At 39.8% G+C, this 16,698-nt stretch overlaps 1 protein-coding gene across 2 annotated transcripts in view; it reads left to right on the top strand.

The window, feature by feature from the left end:
* SLC38A4 (solute carrier family 38 member 4) overlaps positions 1–16,698 on the top strand; it is a 70,915-nt gene that overhangs the window by 33,246 nt on the left and 20,971 nt on the right. For both annotated transcript variants that reach the window (XM_006933639.3, XM_019834842.2), the window contains exons 2-6: positions 7,166–7,395; positions 11,288–11,378; positions 11,881–11,996; positions 14,751–14,824; positions 15,450–15,542. In XM_006933639.3, coding sequence (XP_006933701.1) covers positions 7,277–7,395; positions 11,288–11,378; positions 11,881–11,996; positions 14,751–14,824; positions 15,450–15,542 — 493 coding nt within the window. In that variant the 5' untranslated portion in view covers positions 7,166–7,276. The remainder of the gene's footprint in view (positions 1–7,165; positions 7,396–11,287; positions 11,379–11,880; positions 11,997–14,750; positions 14,825–15,449; positions 15,543–16,698) is intronic.

Here is a 16,698-nt window from a genome sequence, read left to right as displayed (position 1 = left end):
AGATTCTTTTAACTTCGGGAGACACCTGGGTTTAAGAATGTGGGAAAGAACATTCCAGGTGGAAAGAACAGCATGTTAAAAGGTCCCGAGGTGGCAAGGAGAAATGAAAAAGGCCCAGGGAGTGAAGGGAGGTGCCGTTCAGTTTGGGCCTAAAGAGCAACATGTGTGTTCAAGTAGGGAGATCTCTGTAACGTAGTAGGAAATTTGACTTGATTCTAAAGAGTAATGAAAAAAATCGTTTTGTTTTTTTTTTTTAATTTTGAAAGAAGGACTGATAGGACTTGGTGATAGATTGGACATGGATAGAAAGATTCAGGATAGAGAATGAGAGGTGTCAATACCTATAGCCAGATTCTTCCTGTGAGCAGTTGGGTTAATGACAGTGCTGTGTACTGAGATGGGGGCAGGAGAATCTGTGTCTATGAACATTTTATTCTATTTTAATGTCACATATAATGTACCGTATATAGTATATTACATATATTATATTTTTCAATCAAGGTGTATGCCAACATCATTCTTTTCTGGTCTGCCCATGCAATGATTCATTGATTGTTCGAGAAGTAGCTATTTAGAGAAAAAGTGAAAATGTAAATTATGTTTTAATAGTTCAAAATCTGTTTTTTTCTACTAAACAGTTCATCAGCTACAGCAATTCTGTCTTATTCGTGCTTTATCTTTCAGAGTTTCTGGCCCACATTTCATTCTCAATATTTGTTGAATGAATAAATACCATCTGTAAAATACTTCCACACTGAAGTATAATCATGTTAGTAAATTTTAATAATTATGCGCTGAGTGTTTCAAAGTATGTACTTTCTGCTACAGGCACATGATGCAGAATATTTAGTTTCTCATGTTCTAATTCTTTTTAAATTTTGCTCTTGGCTGTTTCCTTGAGTGGCCAGTCATACAATCTTTAGAGCTAAAGATATGAGATAGGAAGATGTGTCCCAGCTTTTATGAGAAGATATCCCTTCGCCAGGACCAAAATCAGGATTAGGGGCCAAGATCTTAAACCACTAATTCATACTTCATGGGCTATATTATGTCATCTTCAAAAGAGAATGTAATGATTTATATATGGTACAAACAGCATGAGATTAAGTCTCGATTCCCATATTTTTAAGGATACCTACCTTGCTTACATTTTTTCTGAGTTTGGAGAACTCTAAAGTCCTCTTTTATGAAAACTGTAGATATACATGTAAGATGCTATATATGTTGGCATGCTGATAAAAATAGCAATTAAATTCTGATTATTAAAAGAAAGAACAGGAATTTACTGCTACTCCGTGCCAAACTTTGATGAGCATGATATCTCCTAAATCCTGATAGCACTGCTTTGTGGTAAATAATATTACCCTCATTTTACATACGGGAAGACGGAAATGTCAGAAGTTAGTTAATTCGGCCAAGATTTATACCACGTTATATTTATCATCAGAGCCAGAGTTTCTGATCCTTGTTAATAGATATGAAGCTCTATAACAGTGTCGGCATGTGGTAAGTACTGCCACATTTTATATACTTTTTTATATCAGGTTAGCTTAATATGAATAAAATCAGTGAGGTTCCTTTGAATAAATATGCAATGAAATGGAATTTAACTGAAGCCCCCAGGCCTACTGCCACATATATTCTGGGAACCCCCTAGAGGGGTTGACTAAAGCACAGAATACAGTGCATTCCAGGTACCGTGACTCAGCTGTGCAAACAGCCTGAGGCGGTAGAGAACCTGTTGAGTTCCTGCAACTGCACCAGGGCTAATGAAGCTAGAACAGTGAGGTGGGGAGGAGAGGGAACCAGAAAAGAGGGTGAACCCTGTAGAACCATGTTGAGAATTTAGATTTTCTCCTAAGAACAAGGGGAGGACAGGAAAGGGTTTTAAGCAAGTAAATATGATCCAGGTTTTGTTTTTAAAAGGTCACTCTCGTTTTTTGTGTGAAAAGCAAATTGCCGGAGAAGAGAGGCAAGAGAGGGTTCAAGGACAGGGATTAGGACTGTTACAGTTGACAGCAGAAGAAATGATGGTAGCTTGGCCACGACTGATGGAGGCAGAAATAGACAGTAGTAGACTAACTTGAGAAATACTCTGACTAGGTGTAAAATCAACCAGACTTTATAAAGGACCGGATGTGGGGGTAAGGTAGGAAAATTTTAAGAGAAGACTCATGCTTCCAGTTTGAGTAACTTGATAAATGGTAACGATATTCTCTGGTTAGGAAACATCGGAAGAAGAGGACACTGTTACAAGTTAGATTTGGGTCACATGGAATTTAAACTGCCTTTGAGATATCCAAGTATATACATCAGTTAGGACACTGGACATGTGCACCTGGAGAGAAGAGAGGCCTGGATAAGGATGTCACTTGAGCAGTCCTTGGGATATGAAGTCTTGCGAGTAGATTGGAAGACTGGGGGGTTTAGGACCTAATGTTGAGAAATTTAAGCAACGAAGTGTTAAGCAAAATACTGTTTAAAAGAAAAAACCAAGAAGTTCCAAAAAATATCAGTGTCATTAATAAACACAAGTTTGGAAGCATTCTTCAAAGGCAGAGAGCAGATATTTTTCACTGGAAAAGTCTGTGAAAGAGAGAAGGAAGCCAGGGTAGACCAAGGTATGTGGGCTTTTTTTCCCCAGAATAAGCCTGGCAGCAGCTCCAAGTTAAATCAACGTACACGAAGAGAAGGTGTGGATCACTGGCAACCACTGACCAGGGGGTCACCAAGGAACCTCAATCTGGACATCTTACCCCATTTGGGCTGCCGCCTTCGCTCAAAGGATAAGGCTGTGATCTAGGGCCTTTACAGAAGACACTAGGGCCTCCACAGCAGACAGAGAGGAGTTACAAGCAGGAATGGAAGCTCTATCCACGAGGAAAACACATGACAGCATTTTGCTCCCACAGAAACCTCTCCTAGAGTGCCCCCCGTGTCTGGGAGTGGGGTTCTCAGGGGATGCTCCATACACAGACATCTGCAGAGAAGCCACTTACAGGACCTACAAGAGAGCAACCCATCGATGAAACCTGCAAGATTTTTTTTAATTTTTTTTTCAACGTTTTTTATTTATTTTTGGGACAGAGAGAGACAGAGCATGAACGGGGGAGGGGCAGAGAGAGAGGGAGACACAGAGTCGGAAACAGGCTCCAGGCTCTGAGCCATCAGCCCAGAGTCTGACGTGGGGCTCGAACTCACAGACCACGAGATCGTGACCTGGCTGAAGTCGGACGCTTAACCGACTGCGCCACCCAGGTGCCCCAAAACCTGCAAGATTTAAGAGCAACCTCAAGTACTACCTAAGTTAACCCATGTCCCCTTCATTCACAAAGATAGACAACCTAAGGTCACTAAGAATTTAAGGAAAACCAGCAAGCAAGAGAAGGACCAAGTTGAACAAACAGAATTAACTCCAGAAAAAAAAAATACATAAATGTAAGGAGCAAAAGAAGCTTTTGAAAACTTCCAATCAACGTCCTTAGAAAGATTTGAGGAAATATTGCATCTGCAAAACAAACATAAAAAGATAGGATGAAAAAAAGAGGGAGAAGTTCAAAACCAAGTTATTATAAACTCAAAACATGACTGTGAAAAATAGTTAGTGGACAGGTCAAAAAGTAAAATAGGGGGCGCCTGGGTGGCTCAGTCGGTTGGACATCTGACTGTGGCTCAGGTCATGATCTCACAGTTTGTGGGTTCGAGCCCTGCTATGGGCTCTGTGCTGACACCTTGGAGCCTGGAGCCTGCTTCAGATTCTGTGTCTCCTCTCTCTGCCCCTTACCTACTTGCACTCTATCTGTCTCTCTCTCTCTCTCAAAATAAACATTAAAAAATTAAATTAAAAATAAATAAAATAGATATAGCTTAAAAGTAATGTGTGTTATACAATAGAATACTACTCAGCCATAAAAAGAATGAAATCTTGTCATTTGCAAGGACATGGAGGGAGCTAGGGAGTATCATGCTAAGAGAAATAAGTCAGTCAGAGAAAGTCACATGATTTCACTCACATGTGGAATTTAAGAAACAAAACAAACGAGCAAAGGAGGAAAAAGAGGAGAAAGCAAACGAAGGAACAGACTTAACTATAGAGAACAAACTGATGGTTATCAGAGCAGAAGTGGTGGGGGCATGGGTGAAACAGGTGATGGGGATAAAGGAGTGCACTTGTGATGAGCACCAGGTATTGTATGGAAGTGTTGAATCACTAAATTCTGCACCTGAAACTAATATTTACACTGTAGGTTAACTCACTGGAATTTAAATAAAAACTTAACAAAATAAACTGTTTTTCTACTTAATACTTCTTCAGACCAAGTCTGAGGGCAAAGCCAAGTCATTTTTCCAATGTGAAACAACTCAGAAATTCTGTTTACAAACATGGACACACTGTGTAAGAGGAGTCAATCAAGGTGGATTCCAGCACAATGCAAAATGAACTGAAGAAAGAAGATAGAATGGTGTTCAGAGGACATTGGCAGCTGAGTGAGACCCCAAGTGTGGAGGAGGAGACCATTCAGAAAGTAACAGTGATGAAAAATTCACTTTCAAAGTTTTAATCACAGAGGACTTCTATATCATTTATTATGCTGTCAAATATACCACTGGTTCTTTGGAGCATAGTATTAACACAATCATAATGTTGTAAATGCTGATTGTTGGTTTTTAGTGTTCAAAACAACCTACAGAAAATTACGAGACTTAGTTGTTTTACAGAATAATATGAAAGTATTATGAATCTCAATATCATAAAAAGCATTTCATTAACCAGAACAATTAGAAGTGTGTGAGAGGATGGATAGAAAGAAGTACACTAATTTCCTCATCTGTCATGTGCACGAGTCTAGAATTGATAAACCATCTCAGAGGTTTTAGTGAATAATTTAGAAGGACTAACTTTATATAAAGAACTAAAAATAGAAACGGTCATTAATGGTTCTTGCTCTCAAGCGAAACTGGTCTGTGTGATGGGTGAGAAAATTTTTTACTCATTTAACACAAGTTTCTATTTTTTTCTTTAACCATACGCATGTCTTCCATTCTTTGACTTTTATAGTTTTTTATAATTTTTCATTTGTTATTATACACACACACACACACACACACAACCTCATGTTCATGAATATATTCGTTTTTATTCCTTCTACTTAAAATACATACACTATATGTTTTTTTTTTTTTCTTAATCCTGAGAGCTACTATCTTTTTTTTGGTTCTGGACAATTCTCTGCCATTATGTCTTTCTATTTTGTTTCTCCCTGGCCTTACATGTTTCTCATATTAGGAGGGTTATTAGAATATGTTAAATTTCGGGGCAACTGGGTGGCTCAGTCGGTTGAGCGTCTGACTTCGGCTCAGGTCCTGATCTCACGGTCCGTGAGTTTGAGGCCTGCTTCTGATTCTGTGTCTCCCTCTCTCTCTGACCCTCTCCCCGTTCATGTTCTGTCTCTCTCTGTCTCAAAAATAAATAAACGTTGAAAAAAAATTTTTAAAAAAGAATATGTTAAATTTCTTATTCTTGCTTCCCCCCACCATGTCTCTTAACTTTGTATTTGTCTTTCTTTACCTATTTGTGATATAATTTGAGTGATTTCCATGGACCTATCTTCCAGTTTCATGACTCTCCCTTCAGCTGAGTTCTCTTTATTTCAATGACTTTTTTTTTTTTTTTAAGAATTCCTTTTCAGCTCTTTTTCAAATAAGCCTGATCTTTTACAATGTTCTTATTTTATGAATTTTGTTTCTTATTTTGAATCTTCCTATTACTTTTTATTATGTTGTAAAGTCTCTTTTAAGTTGCTTTGCCATCTCAGGGCGCCTGGGTGGCTCAGTCAGTTGAGCGTCCGACTTTCGGCTCAGGTCCTGATCTCATGGTCTATGAGTTTGAGCCCCACATTGGGTTCTGTGCTGACAGCTCAGAGCCTGGAGCCTGCTTCGGATTCTGTGTCTCCTTCTCTCTCTGTCCCTTCCCTGCTCGTGCTCTGTCTCTCTGTCTCTCTCAAAAATAAACATGAAAAACAATTTTTTTTAATTAAAAAAGAAATAAGTAAATTGCTTTGCCATCTCTAGTTACTTAAGTATGAATCTTATATCTCATGCTTACTGATGTTCTTCCTGAGTTTTCATGTGGCTTTTGTAATTTAGGGTTGTGAACTCGTCAAGTGTTCCTTCCACAGATGTGCTACTAGCTCACTGGATTGCAGAGGCATTTCCATGTGGTTGTTTTATATCTGTCAGGGGACTTGTGGATTTCATGAGTTAGAGAAATTTTTATGTTAGTTTCTGTGCTCAGGATTTTCTTACCAAACAGGTAGTGCACATTTGAGAACACCTTCCAAGAGTGATAGTATTTCTCCCACTATAACAGTTAAAGAATGGACTGATTCTAATAGTAAAAACTTAAGAAATTGTGTCAACAACATATGATGGATTCACAGTTTTTTGTTTTTTTTTTTAAACACAATGCCAGTCCACCCCTTTTTATGTTACTATGAAAATGAGGTAAAAAAAAAGAAAAGAAAAGTGCTGGGATTCAAAGCATTAAAGGCAGAGTAGAACCTAAAAGCTGAGTCTCTTTGTTGTTAAAATGCATTTTAATTTTTATATGGACGTTGACTGATGCTTACTCAAAGATCTTGGCTTCATGATCCAAGTGCCTGGAAAGCAGCTCCCTTAGCATGATCCTCCTATCCTGTGTTGCCTGTTATCAAGCATTTTGGTGATGTTAATTCTTTCATGCCCAATTAGCAAATTCAAGCAGACCATTAGATTCTGCTTTGTTAAGTCTTTGTCAACAATTCACTTTTCCTTTCTTTTAAACCATGCAATTTGCTTACAAACAGAAAAGCTTCTTCAAGATCACAGCCAGGTGTTATTTTTTTTCTTCCCACAGTGAATAGTAAAACACTTGCCATGTTGATATACATAGGCACTCTATAAATATCTGCTGATTGAGCAATTTATTAATGATTTTCCTTCTTCTCTTTGATTTTCCCTTTTTTGTATTGGGTAAAGGAAACTTGCCAGACATATTTATATGACAGTTTCAGGAGTTTACTTTCTTTCCATGTTTTTATAGAGACCATACACAAAGTAGGTGATTCTATATTCATTTATCTAGTCAAAGAAAATTACAATGGTTTATTTTGTGTTCCGCTCACAGAACAGAGTGTTCTGAACATCAGCCCAAAGAGGAAGAACCTTAAGCTGAAGGTACAGCCTACTGTTTACACTGAAGGAGCTTGTGTGTGGACAAGAAGCGCTGACAGCTGAAATGGATCCCATGGAACTGAGAAATGTCAACATCGAACCTGATGATGAGAGCATCAGTGGAGAAAGTGTTCAAGATGGCTACACTGGGATGGGAAATTTAGAAAAGGCAGCAATGAGCAGGTATGGGGTTAAAGATGACCAGGTTCCATGGAAAAATGAGAGGTTTGTGGATGTGAGAAATAATGTTTTTCAATTCATTACCTATTTGAGAGATAACAATGACATCGATGTTAACACATCAACTTTCTGATCCTAAAGTATTCATTATTACATCATTATTCTGTGTCTCTGATTTAGACTGTGTGTGACTAATTTAGAATTGAAGTTATAGCATTCTTGTGTCATTAATATAGGATACTTCCAGTTATATTAGCCTACCATTTCTTTTACCTCTTGGACTATTTTCTCTGATCCCTCTTCCTTTGACTGCCCCTTAAATGCTGCTGCGTCTCCAGAATTCTGTAGGGATTCTTTGGTCACTAAAAGTGTCCTGTGAGCAAGCTCATTCACAACTATCACGGTCTCACCCACTGAACGCATGCCACGTCTTGGGCCTGTTAGACATCTCCACTTCCTTTCAGATCGTTATACCCAACTGTGTGCTGCACATCTGTACGGGGTGTCTCACATGTCAGAACCGCCTCATGTATAAAGTCAAACTTGTAATGTCTAATATTGAACTCCTATAATTCTCTTCCAAACCTGCTCCTCCTCCAGGAGTCCCCACCACAGTGAAAGTCACCACTATCATACAGCAACACAATCTGAAGACCCCGATTAACAACCCTGAGTTGTCCCTTCCCTCAAACCACACATCCAATGTTTGATTGTGGTCAGTTGGTTCCACCTCTTTGAATACTTGAAATCCACCCACTTCTGTGTACCCATTCTACTGCCATCTCACTTTAGGTCCTTATCTGTCGCCTATTAAAACAGGCAGGTTGGTCTCCCTGTCTTACAGTTTGCTCTCCCCCAACTAGCTCTTCACATCCCTGCAAAAGTAATCTTTTACAGTTGCCAAGGGACTCCTGTTCCATCCCTCGGTAAAGCCTTTCAGTGGCTCCCCATTAGCTATAAGACAAAGATTGGGCTACACGTTGCTTGGCAATGATCTGTCGCTCGCCTAGCTCTCCTGTTCATCTCTTGCTCTGCTCCCTTTTTGTAGGGAAGCCTTGTTGAGCCACTCCCAGTTCCCTGTGCCTTCACTCATTCTGCTCCATCTGCCTGGAATATCCTCTTTCAGTGTCACCCACCTACCTGCCCCTTTCTCTCTATTGATACCATTCATCCTTCAAGGCACAGCTCAAAGTCAGAACTCTTATGAAGTCCGGAGGTGGAAGTGACTACCTGCTCCTTTGTGTGCCCTCTCTCGTCATTATACTGCTACAACAGGCTAATGGCTTCTGTGGCCCCAGCACAAATCACACGGCCTGGAATGTGATAGGTGCACAACAGCCATTTGATGAAGTAAACTAACTCCTCACCGTATGGTATATAACATGAATGATGCACGACTTAAGACACTTAGAAGGAAATTTTTGACCAAATCTCGGGTTGAGGTAGAGAATATCCTTAGACAAGGACAGCTCACTTCATTTCACAACATCCAGGAAAGGCCGCAGGAGGAAGCACTGTTCTTCCTCCATGGAGCCAGTGGAGTAAACTTTCACGCTGTTGGACCAGAGAGGCCACAGACATGCAAATCGTGGTGTTTTCTAGGTTGAGCAATCCTTGAGAATGCATGATGTGGCAGAACACAGGGCTCTGGAATCTGTAGAGTGGATATCTGAGTTTGGAGACGATATGTATCTTCCGGAAGCCTCAGTGAAAAATGCAGAATGACAAACCAGCACCTACCATTCTCGGGGTGAAGTGAATACCTGAAAGATCGCTGATACTCAGTAAACCTTGTTTCTTTGTCCTCCACTTCATCACCCTTAGTAAACTGATCAACTCTGATGGCTCTCGTTTCTGAGAAAGATGAGCACAGATGTGATCTCTGCAGAGGTGGCCGAGCTGAAGGGGATGCCCGCCCGAGAACAGTCCTACAGGGTCATTCGATTTGGGCTCTGAAAGCCATAATGGAAAGAGCAGGAATGCTTTTGTTAAAAGTGTATAGAGTGTTCTGGGCCACTTACAGTGCCTTAGCTTTTAACTCCTGACTCAAACACGGGTCATCATTTTGCAATTTTACAATCACTCTTAAAAGATGGGTTTTGCTTACATTTGGTTTGGATTGTTCCCCTAAATACGTTTAATTTCCCAAAAGTTCACAATTCATTTATTTGACATCATTATACTTATGTTTTCAATACAGGCTGGGTTCAGTATCAAAACATTTAAGACGTTCAAAACATTTCTCATATATTTTATCCAATATTGTCATGTGTTATTATAATTCATCACATGCCAAAATAAAAACTTACGAACGACTCAAGAAGGAAACTCTTACTTACTTTTACATTTTACATTGTAAAAACTACTCCTGGACTAAAGGATTCTAATGTATTGATTAAGGTAAAAAAAAAAAAAAAAAAGAAAAAAAAAAAGAATGTTGGCATTCCAGAGTTTAAATCTAGATGACACTTTTGCTTTATAATCCTTAGGCCTGCTTTAGGCTCCATTTCATCTTATTGTCTGTTTCCAACTATGAGCGTTATGTACCAGTCTCCACGCAGCAAGTATATTAACTACCGACGATTGAAATAAAGCACCAAAAGGGAGCAGGGGGTTGTGGGGGTTAGTGCGGGGAGGAAAGAAAGCAGCATCTGAGGGCACGACGCTCCCTATAAGAAATAGGAGGATGCCAGGAAATGTTCCTAACTTGTGCACGGGAAGCATCTGGAAAAGCACATAAAGCTTAGTAATTTTGTCAGCTGGTCCTGCATACACTTTACGTTGTTCCACATTCTCAAAAAGGAACCTGGTTGTCCCTCTTGCTCGCAAGATATTTTCAGGATTAGCTTCTATTACAAAGGATAACTTGTACAGATCGCCTATAATTATTAGTCAAGCCTTTTGGAAACGTGGTGGTAGTAGATCTATATCCTCAAAACCCCTGGCAGACAACTGTGGGACCTGTACAGGAAGGCAATGTGCAGTTGCCAGCCTCTGCCCAAGTAGCCCACAATCACCACGGTGTTCACAGATCGTGACATTTTAAGGTCCTGCTTCCTTCCCGGCTCTTCCAATTTCATGGGTGTCTTTAATGCTTTTCTTCCTTTCTCATCGTCTAATAAGCCAAATGTATTTCCAGAGCAGTTAAAATCCTCACACTCAGACACAAAAACCAAACACGACACCGAGCTACCATTGAACTACATTCCAGCACGGGATAGGTGAATACACAGGTGGAGCAAAAAAAAAAAAAGGAAAAAAATACCAGCTACAGGGCCCTGCCTGGGGCTGCAGGGCGCCATGGAAGACCCTAGACTTGGAGCCTAGTGGGTGTAGGCATGGTACTTCCCTTTTCTGAGCCATGGTCACCTCATCCTCAGAGTAGGGGCGTGCAAGTTCCTCTCACAGGGATATTCGAGCATCGACTGAGTTGAAGATCACAGGCCTAGGCCCTTAGCAAATATCTACTGAATTGAGAGAATCATCTGATTATAGTGGGGCAGGAGTTGAGAAAACTCAGTCACTGCTCCGGTACCCTCTCTTTGTGAGGGCCCTAAATGGAAACCGCGTTAGCTGTCATTCTCTTTCTTGCAGAGTTAATGTGGGAAGAAGAAATGTGGCTTAAAAGAAGATGCCAACTGAAAAAATTTTCTCCTTTCCTAACTTCGTCTCTCCTTCCCAAAGGACATTCATAAGTGGAGGGCAGTTGCTGGTCTGGGAAGACCACTGATATGAAGAGAAGGGGGGAAGGAAGACAAGGAAGAGAAGGGGGGAAAAGGTTTCAGCGCCTTGTTTTTCCTCCCTGATCCAGTTACTTAGGTCACCCGAAACAAATACAATTCAGAGCATTTACTTAGATGTTTTTACTTTATTTCTTTTTTTTATGTGCGTTCAGTCAATTTACTAACGAAGATGCTGAAAGTCAGAAATTCCTGACAAATGGATTTTTGGGGGAAAAGAAGCTGGCAGATTACGATGATGAACATGTAAGTGAATCTCTGCTTTCAGGCAGTAAACAGGACTTGAGGGTGTCTGATCTACCTAGGTCTCTGTGGGAAAACAATGTGACTGAAATTTTCCAAGCCTTGATCAGCACATTCTCTGTTTATTCAGGCCCTTACTGGAATAAGGACTTGTTTTTCCTGTTCGCCATATGGCTACATAAATCATTTATGAAATTCATTTGTTTTTTGGAGAAATCATTCTAACCCAAATGTAGTCTGCAATCATACATGCTTTCCTTTCTTTATGTTACTCAGCCTGTATTTTTTATTTTTACTGAGACCCTTGCTAAAACCAAGCATTCCATTCCATTGAAAATTACATGCTTTTACTGAAGTAACAGCTTTTGTTCACTGTGATTTTATCTTAGTCTTCAATTTTGAACCATAATCTTCTCCAGCAAAGATAATGTGAGAATAAGAATAATTTGAAAGAGGTCACCCTTTTGGCAAATATTTGCTTCAAACGTGCCCCTTTTTCTTTAAGCATCCTGGAACCACCTCCTTTGGAATGTCTTCATTCAACCTGAGTAATGCTATCATGGGAAGTGGGATCTTGGGCCTCTCCTACGCCATGGCCAACACGGGGATCATACTTTTTATGTAAGTATTCGGTTCAAAGCCCATGCACACCTGGTGTTCTTTCAGGTAACAACCTCAAGTCTGATCTTTGTGAACAATAATGCTCTGAGAAAGTATTAGCATATTCTTGGGCTTATAGATAGAACAGCAACCTGAGGAATGATCAGAGCATACTCATCCTGGTGCTTGTTCAACCAACTGCCCCTAACCAAATGGCAGAAAGTATATGTGCTCAACCACCCAGGGTGCTGGAACAGCCCTACCAGTCCGTAGAAAGCAATTCACAAAGTGATTCACCGTAAAAAGATCTTTCCCAGAAGCAGATCTGGCTTTATCACACTCTTAGGAAAGATCCCATTCCAATCCAGGCCTACAGATCCCTGCATGCTCCGATCTCTTCTTGTGCCCCATCCCCTACGCCCCCTAAATGCCTGATACGATGGGCACACTGGCCTTCTCTCCATCCCAGAAGTTGCCATATTCCTTCTCACCACAGGGCCTTTGCACATGGTTCTAGTATCCTTTTCCCTTTCTTCCTCATCTAGTTAACTCCTCATAGCACATCTCCCCCTCCCCCTCATCGATACCTTCCCTGACTTCCATGACTGGGACAAACACTCCCCACAGTTTTAATATTTTAGTGCAGTTGTCTGATATATTTGGTTAGTGTCTATCTTCTTCCTTGCCAGACTATAATCTCCAGAGGATCGAGCCATTGTCTGTTTTCACCCACCAGATGTCTGTATCCCCAAGACCTAGCATAGTGCTTGGCATAGAAATATTTGCAGAGTAGCCAAAATGTATTCCTAGACCTATGTACTTGGTCAAATGCTGCCTAAGGACAGCAGCGCCACATAGCTGACCTGGAGGATGGATATCACATCATCTATGACAGACGGCCACAGGTGTTTGTGTACCTTACGTACAGCCTGGTATTTTCCAAGACACAGTTGGCAGTAGTGAAATTCTTCACAGGAATAAAGTCTAATATTAGTCAGGCATCCGTGTGAATGCAGATTGCCACCCCTAATGCAATGCCAGGGCGTTAAATAACTGTCTAAGAATGCAATGCTTATATTATATATAAATATATGCTATTTATGTTTTGAACATCATTTGTGATTATCTAATCACACAGCTATTTGAGGGCTAAGGATCAGCAGGACTATAAATATTTATATTGTGTTAGTGCTTTGGCCTGTTTTAGGTATAACATTTTTTAGCTGAATGGATTTTTATGTCAACCACTCTTTATGTCATGTTTGAAATAAAGGGTTTTTTTTTAATTCTCTGAATCTTAATGGCTTAGAGATGTGTTCGTATACATAGTCGTATACTTCTGTAATGTATGCTATCTCTAAGACTGCCTTCTCCTTAGTAATTACACATGCCATTACAATCAGAAGTTATCATCGCTTACTGATGAACAGAAATAAGAAACTCTTCCCCCGATCCTAGGGCCACAAGATTATTTTCAAGGAAGAATATTCCACTTTTAAAACCGACAGCCTCATTTCAGGCCTAAACAACATTTAACAGATTAAGATGTTCAGAGCAATTAAACTGTTATACATGATGGGGTATGTTCTGTGTATCCAAGTGGCACAGACTGAATGCAGCCGTCTCCCTTAATTCTCAACAAGTGACACAGGATTTCATTGGTTTTACTTTTAGTATTTTTGGCCAAAGCAATTATATGTTTAGAATACAGGGAATGCTCATTATTTTTCCAGGAAACAAAATTATGCCATCTGAATTGCATCTTTAAAAACAGGGAAGTTCACAGGGCATATGGAAAAATTTACGAATAAGTCATTGATTACAGTTCCGGTAAACAGACTTTGTGGAAAGCGAGAGCACAATATAGCTAGTTAGAAACACTTGAAATTCATGGCCCAAATGTACATTTGCAAAGTTGACTCCGTCAGGAAATACCAAAGAATTAGATCAATTGTGGCAAAATGTTTATTGTTGTGTAAAATAAAGAATAAGGGTTTTTTGTTGTTGTTGTTGTTGTTTTGTTCTTTAGGTTTTAGGTAAAGGTTAGTATTGTTCCTTTATTTATTATATAGGTGCTTCTATCTATGCTCTTATTTCTGCTTTCCAAATCTTGTTTTTGGAGAAACACTGATCACTGTATAAGAATCCCTACGTGCCTGTGGACATGTGGAGGAGGCTGAACCAGAAAGGATTCTTTCTGAACACATATAAAGGCATTTTCCTGCACCCTATACTTCCTTCTCTTTTTTTCTATTTTACAGGCAATTGCCTGAGCTGTGGCTCACAAGTATCTTGCCATCTAACATGCAGGATCAGTAGAGGAGTTTAGACTCTGCATGCTTTGGTGTCTGTATTTCCAGATTTTACATTAAAATTTAGCCAGGCCGTCAAATAGCCCTTAAATTATAAATGTGGCTGAGACTATCACACACACCTGATGTACATATACCCATATGCTGAGTAAGTAGGCATAGTGTTTGCTAATTTTGCTGTACATTCAGCATCTAAGTTGTAAACCAGATTCCACTAGTGGAAAGGTTAGGAACTTCTGGTGGTACGTTTTAGCACATAAAATATAGCAAATTCCCGTTGTGTGACAGGAAAGGGTATGTGTAGAGTTCTGAAAAGAATTTCTCAGCTTCCCCCCAATCCACATACTTTTGGAAGGTTAATGACTGCAAGGGCCCATGTGATAATTTATTATAATAATATCTAACATGAGTTGTGTCTTCTTTATTATAGACATTTATTTTCTACTCTCTATTCCCTTCCTAGAATCATGCTGCTTGCGGTAGCAATATTATCCCTGTACTCAGTTCACCTTTTATTAAAGACCGCCAAGGAAGGAGGTATGCTACCCCTTAAGTCCAAGACGTCCTATTTTGATTCTTGTTAAAGGTATTTCAGTCGATAGCTCTAGAACTGGAGGATGATTTTAGTTAATTTCACATTGCATTTTCTCTGACCCCAATGACACGGCCTCTCAATGTTTTTAGTAATTTGGGCAGCTCAGGGAAGTGAAAGGCAACTGGCTCAGGTTTAAGCCAAATAGAAAAAAGGAGCCTTGATGGATGACAGAAATAACAGTTCTGACGTGCCGCACAGAGCTAAGATGAATGAAGCCATTGCTTCTTGTCTGGAGAACATGTAACATATTTGGTATTGGCTTTTGAGATTGCATCTTTTGGGTTTATAATTTCTGTGTGGTGTTTATGTACACATTTGAGACTCCAGTGTGCAATTATAGAAATATTTTAGTCATTAAAACAATCCTTTTAGGGGCGCCTGGGTGGCTCAGTCGGTTAAGCGTCTGACTCTTGATTTCAGCTCAGGTCATGATCTCACGATTCATGAGATCGAGCCCTGTGCATGGAACCTGCTTAATATTCTCTCTCTCTCCTTCTGCCCCTCTTCCTCTCTCTCTCAAACAAAAACAAACAATCCTTTTAAAAAGTGTTTTATTTTTTATTATAGGGTCTTTAATTTATGAAAAACTAGGGGAAAAGGCATTTGGATGGCCTGGGAAAATCGGAGCTTTTGTTTCCATTACAATGCAGAACATTGGAGGTAAGGGCACATAGCTTTCCCTACCACTTACACTTTCGAGAGAATGTTCAATAAATAAGAAAACTCTTACAGCAAGGAACAAGCACTTTAAATACAAAAAAACAGCTGCTTTACATTCAGAAATTTAAAAGACAAGAAGATTGTTAAGTAGATTTACTGTTCCTTAATCAAAAATAACAATATCTAAGAAAATATTATATAAGATCCCACCAAATGTATTCTAGAAGTATAGAACAAAACCTCTTGATATCAAATGCTATCATGGCCTTAATTTTACTTAAGAAAAATTAAAGCATTAGTGCTTACTTCATTGTTGGAACAGTTGAGGTTTCCTACGTATGATGGGGTTTATTTCGTCAAACTGAAAATTAAGTATCTGAGGGGTATATCCAAGTATGGGGTATCCTTCAGATAGCCTGTACAGAACCAGCCCATTGGAGTGTGTCCCGAGAAATTGTGCCAAAGCAGAAATTCGGCTAGACACCAGAAGCATTATGATAAAACCACAAATCCTTGGTTCTACAGATTCTTATAATTCCTACTAAATTATAATTTCCAGAGCCTAGAAATACGCATTTGTAATAGTGTTCCAGGTGATATGTTTGCCCACCAGCTTCACTGGTCCCGTGGAGTCTTTGACCCCCAGAAGGCATCCAGACCCATTTTCCTATGTCCTACTGTCTATGTCCTCTTGCTTGGCCTGGAAGCTATCATCACACAGCAGCACTTCTTTCCTCACCTCTCCTGTCCCCAAACCTGCCGTTCTATTCTTTTCTTTCTTCTCTCAATGAATACCAGCAACATCCAGTTTCTTAAGCCAGGAATCTCACATATCATCCTAAACTTCTCCCGTTCTCCCTAACCCTGAATGTCCAAATACCACCTCCTGTCCAGTCTATTATCTTACCTGCCTTGTGAAGCTCTCCTCTCTTTCTAGTCTCTCCCCCATAGTTCAAGTGATCATTGTTTCTGCTCAGACTCTTGCATTAGCCTTCTAACTGGGCTTTCTGCCTTGAGTTTCTCCTGCTCTGATCTCCAGATCAGATTCAAATCTAGTGTTGCTTCTCACACACATAAAATTCTTTAGCATGCCCTCATTATTTTCAGGGTAGAGTTTAAACTCCTTGGTCTGACATAGAAGGGTCTTCATCTGCCT

The sequence above is a fragment of the Felis catus genome, chromosome B4, assembly GCF_018350175.1.
Source record: "Felis catus isolate Fca126 chromosome B4, F.catus_Fca126_mat1.0, whole genome shotgun sequence".
Classification (NCBI taxonomy): Eukaryota; Metazoa; Chordata; class Mammalia; order Carnivora; family Felidae; genus Felis; species Felis catus.
This window is presented reverse-complemented; position numbering and strand designations above follow the sequence as displayed.